The 12598-nt window shown below is 41.8% G+C and overlaps 1 protein-coding gene across 1 annotated transcript in view; it reads left to right on the top strand.

Annotated features, from left to right (window-relative positions):
* TLL2 (tolloid like 2) overlaps positions 1-7396 on the top strand; it is a 305471-nt gene extending 298075 nt beyond the window's left edge. Inside the window, exon 21 of the mRNA XM_082268493.1 lies at positions 7236-7396. Within this exon, the coding sequence (XP_082124619.1) occupies positions 7236-7370 (135 nt within the window). The 3' untranslated portion in view covers positions 7371-7396. The remainder of the gene's footprint in view (positions 1-7235) is intronic.
* The last annotated feature ends 5202 nt before the right edge of the window (positions 7397-12598 follow it).

A 12598-nucleotide genomic window follows, 5' to 3' on the forward strand; every position in this document is an offset into this window, starting at 1 on the left:
AAAATGTCTCATCTCTCTAGACCGGATTTCCTGATACCATTGTGGAATTGGATAATTATCAATTTGATTTTCATCTCCCTAGATTGTCTGAAAGCCTGATTTAGTTATTGGATGCTCCCTTGACATCTGAAGAAATGGGAAGGGCTATGCAGTCCGTCTTTATAACAAAAAGCTGGGTTTGGACATATTCCTTATAGAATGGTACACGCACAACTTCTGATTCCGCACTTGTTTCCAGTCGTTAATTATGTGCTAGAAGGGGGGCAATTACCAATTTCTATGTTGGAAGCATTGATTGTGCGCATTCCAAAACCCTATAAAGACCTTCTGTGTTGTAAATCGTATCGTCCTACTTTAATTTAGATGTAAAAATATTAGCTTAAGTTTTTGTTTGCAGACTGACGTCATTTCTACTATTATCGGTTCAGACCAGACAGGTTTTATTCCAGGGAGCAGTACTTCAGATAATTTACGTAGACTTTTTACAAACATGCAGGCGAAACCTGATACCGTTTGATCTAGGGCTGCTTTGGCACTGGACGCTTGGAAGGCCTTCGATTTGGTCGAATGGCCATACTTAATAGGAGGTACTAGCGAAATTTGGCTTTGGCGATGCTTTTCTTGGATGTATTCAACTGCTATACAACAACCTAGGTCTCAGAGTGAATAACTCGAACTCTATTTCTGACTCTTTTCCTATACTGAGGGGTACTAGACAAAGATGCCCTATATCGCTGCTGTGCGCATTGGTGATGGAACGTTAGCCGCATTAATGTCATGTTCCTTCATTACTGGCCTGGTGATTGGAGGAGAAGGTTTCTATGCAGGTGACATGCTTATATTTATATTAAAAAAGAATAGCGCGCAAATGCAAAAGAAATTACTACCAAATCTGAAGAGAGTCCATAAATAAAAATGGGGGTTTGGTCCCACCATATGGCCATATCGTGCTCAAGCCCACTACTGCGTCAAAGTACCCCATTATCAGTGGGTCCTACACTATCCATGAAAAAGAGATGAATCCAACCTTTCTAACCCTTGGAGATAAAACTCCTTGCTGGGAAAAATGTGCAAATGCACTACAGGGGACTCCTCCTATATCCAATTGATGGTGGACACTGATTGAGTACAGGTGTATGTGGGGGGTGGGGAGGGCTGCTCAACCTCGATAGTCTGGTCAGACCGAATACATAATAAACAGGCAAAAATTTTGGGGGAGCATACCCATGTATTTCCAAAGCTGCTGCAGCTATGAACCAAAAGACATGTATATTAAAAAAGAATAGCGCGCAAATGCAAAAGAAATTCTTTTGCATTTGCATTAGTAATTTCTTTTGCATTTGCGCGCTATTCTTTTTTAATATACATGTCTTTTGGTTCATAGCTGCAGCAGCTTTGGAAATACATGGGTATGCTCCCCCAAAATTTTTGCCTGTTATGTATTCGGTCTGACCAGACTATCGAGGTTGAGCAGCCCTCCCCACCCCCCACATACACCTGTACTCAATCAGTGTCCACCATCAATTGGATATAGGAGGAGTCCCCTGTAGTGCATTTGCACATTTTTCCCAGCAAGGAGTTTTATCTCCAAGGGTTAGAAAGGTTGGATTCATCTCTTTTTCATGGATAGTGTAGGACCCACTGATAATGGGGTACTTTGACGCAGTAGTGGGCTTGAGCACGATATGGCCATATGGTGGGACCAAACCCCCATTTTTATTTATGGACTCTCTTCAGATTTGGTAGTAATTTCTTTTGCATTTGCGCGCTATTCTTTTTTAATATACATGTCTTTTGGTTCATAGCTGCAGCAGCTTTGGAAATACATGGGTATGCTCCCCCAAAATTTTTGCCTGTTTATTATGTATTCGGTCTGACCAGACTATCGAGGTTGAGCAGCCCTCCCCACCCCCCACATACACCTGTACTCAATCAGTGTCCACCATCAATTGGATATAGGAGGAGTCCCCTGTAGTGCATTTGCACATTTTTCCCAGCAAGGAGTTTTATCTCCAAGGGTTAGAAAGGTTGGATTCATCTCTTTTTCATGGATAGTGTAGGACCCACTGATAATGGGGTACTTTGACGCAGTAGTGGGCTTGAGCACGATATGGCCATATGGTGGGACCAAACCCCCATTTTTATTTATGGACTCTCTTCAGATTTGGTAGTAATTTCTTTTGCATTTGCGCGCTATTCTTTTTTAATATACATGTCTTTTGGTTCATAGCTGCAGCAGCTTTGGAAATACATGGGTATGCTCCCCCAAAATTTTTGCATGCTTATATTTATAGCTGAGCCCCAATCCTCCCTCTCAGCTTTGAGTATTTAGGATTTTGGTCACTATTCCGGATTTCAAGTAAACTGTGAAAAATCCATTCTGTTTTTGTTACATCAGGCTGTTTCGATCACCCTGCCACCCTCATGCCTCTTAAATTGTTAAGAGTTTCCGATATTTGGGTATTCTAGTTCAGCAGCCTATTTCCTTAAATATTTGGAATTTTAGACCCTCTTTAGTAAACTTAAAAGTACATTTAAAGATTTGGTCTAATCTGCCTCTAACCCAACTAGGGAGGATAAATATATTCAAAATGCTATTCCTGCCACGTTTCTTCTACTTATTGTGTAATTCCCTGGTGTGTATATATTCCTTAACGCAGGTTTCCAGAGATCTACTCTATCCTTACTACTTTTATTTGGGGAGGGTGGGGGGGTTCGGCTTGCTAAAGATATGCTGCAACTACCTGTTCTAGAGGGAGGCCTTGCACTCCCTAATCAACTTATTATGTAGCCTCTCAACTAGCCCATGCCCGTTGGGTGGTTCTACCCTGAAGTTAATAATGCTGCCTCAGCACTGGAAGCTGCTATTCCTAATTCTTATGAATCCCTACAAAATTGAATCCACTGTCAATCCACAAGGGGCAGGGATAGAACAAATGTTCTATCTATGATGCTGCAGATAGTCAAACTCTCAAAATCGCTGCCATTAGGCGCAGCCCCATACTCTCCCCTAACGCTTCTCTATGGAGCAACCCGTGTCTGCAAGAGTTTTTTCCGGAGAACGGAAAGGGCGTTTTGGTTCAGAAGGGGGGTGAAATGGATTTCCCACTTGTTTCTTGAAAATACCTTTTTCTCCTTTGCGGAATTTCGTAGAGACTTTAATCTTCCCACAGCCTATTTTGGTATCTCCCCTGCTGCAGCACAATTTGGCCTCTGTAATATCTCTATACAGCTCTATCTAGTACGTCTGTTGACTGACCCCTCTCAATCGAAATGTATTTCTCCATATTATTCATCTGTTACATTCTACAACTGATAGACTTAATCTCAAATAGCTTTAATGGCATTTGATATACCAGCACTAATGGAGGAAATCTGGCAGGTAATTCTCCCTTTGCAGGTCCCTACAGTTATCTCCTCTCAAGTTATACAAACCAAATTTTTATATAGATCCTATTATATTCCATGTCTTCTCTAGGGATGATCGAACTTTTGAAAAGTTTGGTTCGACCAGAACACCCGAACCAAAAGTTCGGCCCGGGTTTCAGAACCCCATTGAAATCAATGGGACCCGAACTTCGGTAATCAAAAAACACCATTTTGAAGCCCTAAAACCCAATAAACGTCCCTAAAAAGTGCCTAGGGTTCTGGGTCATGCCCCGGGGACTATTAATCACACAAAAAAAGTTCTTAAAAATTGTCATTTTTGATAGAGAGCCATTTATTGAAAAAAAAAAAATGTACCTGTGAAGTTTCAGCTCTATAACATGTCCAGAACTATAGAAAAAAAAGATTGTATTAGGTCATTTATAGAACAGGAATATGGCTTCGCTATTTTCACACCTTGCCGGTTTTGTAGCAAGCGTTTTTTGGGCATTTTTTGGGGGTTATTGGAGGCAGGCATGACATCTAAACTTGTGTATTGGGGTATATATACACACATGGCTTTTATTAGTCCTATTACACAAATACCTAATGTATATGCAACCCCTTAAGGTGCCTGTTGGGTTATATTGATGATGAATCCCTTTCCAGAAACGCACAGCTTTTTTTTACGTCTACTATTTTTTTTATGCAAAAAAAATCCATAACCATGCAATGGAAATCATTACCTTTCTTTTTACTAAATGTATCTCTGTATGACAATGTATTGACACGTTGACTCCTTTATATTTGATTGAGTTTAAGATGTAGAATTGCTACTTTTATACTGATCCATGTATGTTGAATGGACATGTTTTCTATTGTGTACTGTGATATTTGAGCACGGTTTGCACCATTTTCTTTCCTCTTGTTCTTTTGTACTCACAATTTGTCTACTAAAAAGTTATCCTTTAAAATAAAAAATAGCATATTGATTACATCGGCTCAGTGATTGAGATCACATTTGGACTTCCCATATGATTTGAGTGCACATGATTGTCATAAGAGTTATGATTGTACATGAGATTTAGGTTTTGATGTGGATTTGATTAGTGGTTAGGTAGCGCTGTTACCCATAGGATAGGTGGGGATTTTTTTTTTTTTTTTAACGTTTTCTGGGCTTACCTGGTGCCACAGGGATAGGAAATTGGGGAAAATCTTCTAATTGGGGTCACAGACCTAAAAATTTAACTCTTCTCCACTCTTTTTTAAAAATTGTTTGAATTGGACTTTAATAACATATAGGAACTATTTCACCTTCTAGAAGATTCATAAAATGTATGTGATCCATCACCTCTACTTTGCTATATGTAAGGTGAAAAAAGTTTTTGGATTCTGCATTCCTTCAGGATCTCGGTTACTGCCCTGCCTTTTGCCTGCCGCCAAGTCACTGCCCTTGCCATGCACTTTGGTGACACACACGGGGGCGGTATGCTTCCTCCAGCTCAGGTACATCAGTACATCCCTTTAATAAAAACCCCTCTAGCATTCATTCACAAAATCACAATAATGGGTTATCTTGCATATCTTGTTTCTTTTATAATTTTTGCATCATGTGTTCAGTTCACAAAATATCACATTGGTGTTTAGTTGTTAAATGGGCATTTCCTGTAGGAAAATAACTATTGAAAGCCTTTTTTTTTCTTCATGACTCTATATTGGATCTCATGAATGATTTGATCTCCATCTGGAAGGGCTGTCTTCTCAGTGGACACCTCGTAAAAGCTCCCTGTCGATACTAGCCAGAAGCTAGCAATAGTTTTAGAAGTAGGAGCCTTAAGGAGAAAAGGTTTAGCGAATAGGAAAGTTAAAATTTGAAATAATGCTTGGTATTGAAAATCTTTAATGGACTTTTCCAAATTTTGAATTATGTATGGGTAGGGAGGTTATTCAGAAATCGATCTCCCGATCAAATTCTGTACAACCACCCTGTCGGATTTTGTCAGCACTGCAGGTTATAGCCTGCGATGCTGATCAGTGGTATTCTGACAGTTAAGACTTCCCTGCCATCAGAATAAATAGTTCAGTGAGGAGGATTCCCCCAGCTTCCCAATCTGCTGGTTAAATGAAAAAAACTGAATTATCCATGGGCTGCTTAGAGCTGGCCATACATGGATCAAAATTTGTTTCAGCATATAAGGGCAAACTGATTGTAAAACACTGTGTATATGGAATAAACCAGTGTTCTAATGAGTGTACCAGATCAGTTTTGATTCTTCTAAATGTATGTTAAGCAAAGTAAAATGATATGAATATTTTACAGTACATTTGTTTCTCTATCTCCGTGGCTTTCTATCACTCTCCCTATAAAATGATAGCTGTTTTAGGCCGGTTCACACTGGTGCGACATACGCTCTGCCTTTGGGTGCATGTCGCATTATGTGTATAAATCAATGATTCCCTATGAGAGCCATCTTAATTGGTCCAACTTGTGTCACTCTGATTTTAAAAAGGGTTTCTGCACTACTTTGTTCCTTCTTGGGCATGATTTCATCCCATTGATTTTGCAAGCAAGTCAGATCATCATCTTAACTGACCTGACATGTGGCATGCGACTTGTGCTCTAAGGATCTTGAAGGAGAACTTCCCAACCAAAATCCATATAAGTCCCTTATCAGAACGCCCAGGTCAGGAAAAAGTGTGGGGGGGGTGGGGGTGTCTAGCAAATGTACCCCGCCCTATCTGGACCATACCAGGCCTCGTGCCCTCAACATGGAGGGGGGTGGGTGGGTGCTTTGCCTGGGGCATGATGGGGTGGTGACATTACAAGGGGGCGGAGTCTCAGGAGTCCTTGGCCCGTATGGCTATATAAGAAATGCAGATACCGGAGCTAACAAGATAACGGGTCCTTGTCAAAAACCTGTGTACTTGGTTTTATTTGACACTTGTTTGGGTGAATGAGTAGGGGTACAATGTACAACGTTTAACAAGGGTGCTTCTAGATTCTGATAAGTCTTAAGGCCCGTACACGCGTACCGATCGTCGGCATACAAACGTCGGCGGACGAAAGATCTGCCGATTGTACGCGTGTTAGTATGGTGCCTCCGACAGATGTCTGCGCACAATCCGCGGACAAAAGTCTTTCTTGCAAACATGAAAATTTTTGTCTGCGGACACCAGAACGGACGATTGTTCGCCTGTCAGTACAGAATTCGGCCGACAGACCGCAGATTTGCAAGACTGGGCATGCTCAGAAAATTAAAAACACAGGGAAAGTTAACCATTACATGACATCACTTCTGCAGTCAGCTGAAGTCTGCAGACAAAATTCTTGTGCTGTCCTTGTGCTGTCTTTGCACTTTTCAACAGACACCGACATCCCGGGGAGAAAAGAGGAACATTTGTATGCCGACGATCGGTACGTGTGTACGGGGCTTTAGTTTTCTTTGTTCTCAGGCAGTGGCTGCTTTTTAAAAGCCTGTCCCCTACCAGCGTGCTGTGTGGGAAAGCAGCGCTCTTTTGCACACCCCTCCTGAGTCAGATCTGAGTTCTCCAATCAGCAGGGAGCATGAGTCTGATTTGGTAGTGTGTATGCTGGATCTCTGCAGTGACACCATTGCTTCCCCACAGAGCAAGAGTCTCACTCAAGAAAAGCCAGTCTCAGCCAGCAACTTAAAGGTGACTTTAGAAAGAAAGCACACTAAGCATCTACACACACACAACTTAGTTTTAGTTAGGCTTTATTGTCCATATACCCACTTTCCCCATTTTATTCTTTTTATCTGCATTATTTTGCTGTAGGAATTGTATTTATATTTGCCTTTTTGTACTTTTTGCTGATATGTACTTTATTTTTTTTTTTTTGTCTTCAGCCTCCTGAAGAAATCTATTCTGCTGGAGACTCGATCATGATTAGCTTCCACACAGATGACACCATTAATAAAAAAGGATTCTATGCTCGATATACCAGTACCAAATTCCAGGACGCACTTCACATGAGGAAATGATTGATATCTGCGTTGATGCTTGGCAGTCTTTTTTTATATCTAAAATGTTTTATGGTAGTTTGAGAGACTGAATTTAATGCTGTGCAAGTTTGTGTCAACGTATGACTGCAGTCTTGGAGATCTGTATGGTTTAGGATTCAGATTTTCGTAGCCTATTTCTGTTTTGTGCCAATGTACCAAGGACCAAATATTTTCTTCTAGTCTAACTCGGTTTACATTGCTCTTAAATGAAATGTTCAAAAAGGGCTTCACCATGTTCTTCTACCCTAATAATGCAGCAGTCCGGTAAAATGCCTGCAGCTCTGAACTGGTGGTTTAGTAAATGTGAGTCTAAGGCTGACTACACAATATATACAATCTTATTGTACAATCTCCTTTACAGCTACCATCAGGTGCAAGGGCCTGTCTGATTTAAAACAAATTTAATTGGTTGGTGGTTTGTCCTCATTGTACAGAGGTTGTACAAAGTAGTATGTAGCCAGCAAAAGATTCACCGCTTCTGGTCTTGCTCCATGATCATCGTGGCAACCAGTTCTCGCTCGAATTTCAGTATCATATGGTTTGAGGGTAAAAGAGGGACTTGGAGCACTGTCAGGGAAAGGGGCACAGTGTACAGACTGCCTATTGAAGATCATTTTGCATACCTGCTATGTTCAGAATAGGACATTAGGGGGTTAATTACAAAATGCACAATCTATTTGCCTTTAGTAAGAGTGCAGTTACACACTGCAAAAGCAGTTGCTCCAGAGCTTAGTAAATGAGCAGAAGCTCTGCTGACTTCCATCATCCAATCATGTGCAAGCAAAAATGCAGCGCCTTTTTATTTTCCTTGCACCTGATTGGGTCATTTTCCTTGCACCTGATTGGGTACTTTTTTGCAAAGTGACGCTTTACCTCATTTACTAATTTCTGGAGCAACTGCACTTTGCAAGGTGCAGTCTATTTGCCTTTAGTAAATCAACTCCTAAGAGTCCATTCACACTTGTGCAATTTTGTCATGAGACTTTGGACATCAAAGTTGCATGAAAACTTGCACACCATTATTTTCAATGGCACTAGTTCGAATCACTGAAACTTAAAGTTGCAGCGAGTTTGAAAAGGTGCCTGCATACTTTGGTGTGACTGTGATCCATAGAATGTAAAGTCAAATCAAAATCACGACTTTGGAGATGCGCTAATGTGAAAGGAGCCTTAATCTTCAACTGTACTGCTCAGTCTGTACAAACTACAGTGGGAACTTCAGCAGATGGCCCCATGTCTTGACTTGGGCTAATTTCCAAGAGCTTGGACAAAAGTTGAGCAGTTACTAATAGTAAAGCATATTCCATTTTCTGTGATTTTTTTTTTTTTTTTTTTTTCCTTGTAAGTGACCCCATTGTGCATTATTTATAAACCCTGTTTCCTGTCTTGTGGGCTGCACTCTTGATTTTCTCTCATTCAGTACCTAGAAAGGTAGAGTGATTTAAATCAGAAAGGTATTGATCTGTGTAGACTTGCTTTTTATGTGCAGGTTTTTCTTCCCTATGCAAGTCTATAGGAATGCAAAACCCATCTGAAGGAGGTCCAATTGCAGATCAAATGCACCTATCCTTTAATTCTCCATTAGCTCAAATACATTTTAAACTGATGTTAAAATATTGCTATCAACACATGCCCAAAGCACAACAAGGCAGGCCAAGGAGTTGAGTTATCTGTAACTTATGTAGTGGCTCATTTTGGCAGGCCTACTTTAACTAGTGCATGGATCACGTGGGTTGCCACAGTGGTGAAAATTGTTTCTTCCACTGACTTTGAGATATTTTAAATTTGTCTGTAATTGATATTCCTCATAATTCTGTAAGACCCTAGAATCTAAATATGAAGCTCAACCATCTGCATCTGGCAATAACAATCAGTTGGATTTCAGCAATCATCGTTTTTTTGTTTTTTTTTTTAACTTCTAAATAAGTTGATTGGTTGCTGTCCATTATGACATTTTGCCCTTTTACCTTTATGACATTTTGCCCTTTTAGTCACTCATTTTATTTAATAATTTCCTCACAAATAAATCAGGGATTAAAACTCATCAGGCACATTCAATGTAAAGCCTGATGTTTTACCTGTTCTATTTTGTAAATGTTTTACATATCCCCTATGTCACTATTATTTGTATTGATTTATTAATGGCTTGCCTATGACCCATGTTCCTAAAGTTCCATAATGTTTGTCCTATTGCAAGTTGATGAAGCTACTTTGCTTAACCGTAAATGATTTCAGCCCATCCCGTAAGAGTTGCATTTCTAGGGCTGTGCTGGCAACTAACTGCCAATTATGTACATATGTGTATCTATGCTGTCACCTACTGGTGTAACATCAGTAGTGTTTCTGAATTTGTTCTCAGTGAAAGTACTGTATAGTTAATTTTTTATTTTGGTTTTGTAATTTTACCTGCTTATTGTTAGTATTGTTTTGTACTTAAATTATGTAGCTGTTGTATCTTGAAAATGTAAATATAAAATTTTAAATGATTTGAAATTAGCTTGTGCAATATTGAAAACTAATAAGCTTCCCACCCCTCTTTACATCTGCATTGGGAGGCCTTATTTACTGGCTTTACTACCTAATGTTTGTTGGGGGGGGGGGGGGAGCAGAAATTCCTGTACTTAACAAAAATGATCACTGGGAGAAGAAAAAGCTGTATTTTTGTGCTAATCTCTATTTTCCTGCCTGTCAAGGGAATTCTAATGCTGTTTTTATGATGATAGAACTATGTAATTTCTTGCCATGTCTTTAACAAAATAATAAAATTTTCAGTGCCAAAATAATTAAATCATTGGTAAATGTAATTTCTGGCATCATTTCGCTGAACGAAATAAAAAAAATAAAATCGATATTTTCCAGTTTAAAGCAGTCATAATTAAAATGGGGTCATGTTTCCCAACACATTGCTACCTTTCTGGCCAGCAATGCAAAATCAATTTTTCTCTATCGTTCATGGACAGACGCATCTCCATATTCTTCTTAACCATTGGGTTATGCTGCCCCCTACAGGAGTAGGACACTAGGCAGGGAAAAAAAAAAAACTTTACCACGCGTATGGGGCAGTCCCTGAGGGCATACACCCACACATTCTGCTATAGGATTCAGTGTTTCTGCCTAGTCAGGAGTTAGCACCTAGTTCCCTGCTTTTTTTAAATATGTACAAGGGGAACATTTGGTTTAAATTTTTTATTTTTTTTAGCTAGTTATGTTCCTGAGAGAACTACAATCAACAGCCGGACTGGGCATCGGACTGGCCATTCTAAATCCTTAAGGTCTCTGTCTGGCCAGCAGGTGTGTGCAGGTCACAGCTCCGTACTAGGCCTCGCCACAACAGAGCCCCAATAGATGGGGGCTGGCCTGCAAGTGAAACTCCTCGCTGGGACGCACATAATCTGGTGCGGCCCGAGTCGCAGCGCACCCCTTGGCCGTCAGCACCCCCACCCTGGGTGGAGAGGTCGTCTCTCCGGAGTTGTGCACGCCCGAATGTCGTGGTATGGTGAGTAGTGTCCCCTCGTATTGCTTGAGGTCTTGGGGCGGATGTGGGCCCCTCCCTGGGACAGTCGGACCCTCCAGTACCCCCATTCCCTATGGCTCTTTATGTGTCAGGCTCCCCCCAGGACCAACCTCTCCACTAGTCAAAGGAGGTCCATACCTCAGTCGGCGATGAGGGTCCTCGGAGGGGAGTTGCGCTATCGCATGATCTGCTGGGGGTTAATCCTGGTGGGAGCCCCTGCCAGGGTTCCCCCGATGCCAAATGATTGCTGGACCGCTCAGGGGATCCTTGATGCCACCATTTTCTTATAGATCATTTAGAAGCCATTTTTTTTTTAGAAGTCACAATTGAAATGCATGGGTGACCATTTTGTTGTGGTATCCATATTGAATTGCATTGGGCGGCCATTTTCTTGGAGTCCGTGAATGCTGTACAGAGGATCGTTTCTGCACATTTCAGACCGACTCTATCCTTTATAGGGTGGTGAGTCTATTGGGGGTCCCTGTAGGTTGCTCTCACCCTGCTATTGCAGTACTTTGTAACTGGGACTTGAGGTACCACTGGTGGAGCAATGTGGGGCTGTTTTTGTTGCAGTATTCTTAAAGTGAAACTGCGCTGTCCCCGGGTCCACATGGAGTCCCAGGAGCAAGTTTTACCTGCTGATCCCCCTGCCTTGGGGTTGCGGAGACCTCTGGGTTGCAACCCCTATCTGCTTGAACGGCGTTTTTTTTTTAAAACCTGGTGTCAAAAGTGGATTCGGCCTAAAAGAAGAAAACTGGTGAGTCCCCCAAAGCTCTCTCCTGTATCCTCGGATTCTGAGGTTGATATGGCTGCTGTGGACGCATGGTACCCTGAGGGTTCTGCGTCATTGCACTCTGATGGTGGGGACGATATATTCTCATCTGCTGCGTGGGAAAATGCGCTGGTAGAGGCACTTGTGTCAGTGTGGGAAAACTCTAAAAATGGCGGATGATTCTGCAGCCTCAGGGACGCAGGTGTCATTTGGCACATGCACATCTCCGAAGTTGGGCAAAGTTAAGGGGGCGACTGGTCTAGGGTACTAAAACGTGTTTTGGAAACAAGAGCAGCTCCCTCCGGGCCTGGCAGAGCTAACGGACCAGATGGTCCAAGCTTTACAGTTTATATGTGATGCGCCCTTTAGATGTGGCCCCCCCTTGTAGCCAGAGTAGCCACGGTAGGGGTAACCATTAGACACATGGTGTGGCTAAAAAGCTGGTCTGCTGACCAGGCTTCTAAAAAGGCTCGATCGGATCTCCCCTTTATGGGGGACCACCTATTTGAGTCTTCCTTGGATGAACCTATCGAAGGACTACACAGGTGGGAAGAGTACTCTTCTTCCTCAATCTGCTAAGGCAAGTCACCGCATAAGATGGAGCCCTTATTTCACAGCACACAGGAGGCCCTTGCGTGCCTCTGGCATGCAGGAGAAAGGATCTAAGCCGTTTAGATCAACTGGGGGTTCCAAGAAGACGTCTTTGGGTAAGCCGGGGCAGGCCCTGCCAGATCTGCAGACAAATCTGTCTGCATGAAGGGATGCCCGCACCCATATCTGGGGTGGGGGTGACGTCTGTTTCTTTCCAGAACCATGGACATCCTTGATTCAGGACAAATGGGTCCATGAACTGATCTGATCAAGTTACAAGATCGAATTCAGATTCTTCCCGTCCAATCTACACCTATCTTCATATCGGTT

Source organism: Pelophylax lessonae (genome assembly GCF_965119305.1).
Source record: "Pelophylax lessonae genome assembly, chromosome: 9".
Classification (NCBI taxonomy): Eukaryota; Metazoa; Chordata; class Amphibia; order Anura; family Ranidae; genus Pelophylax; species Pelophylax lessonae.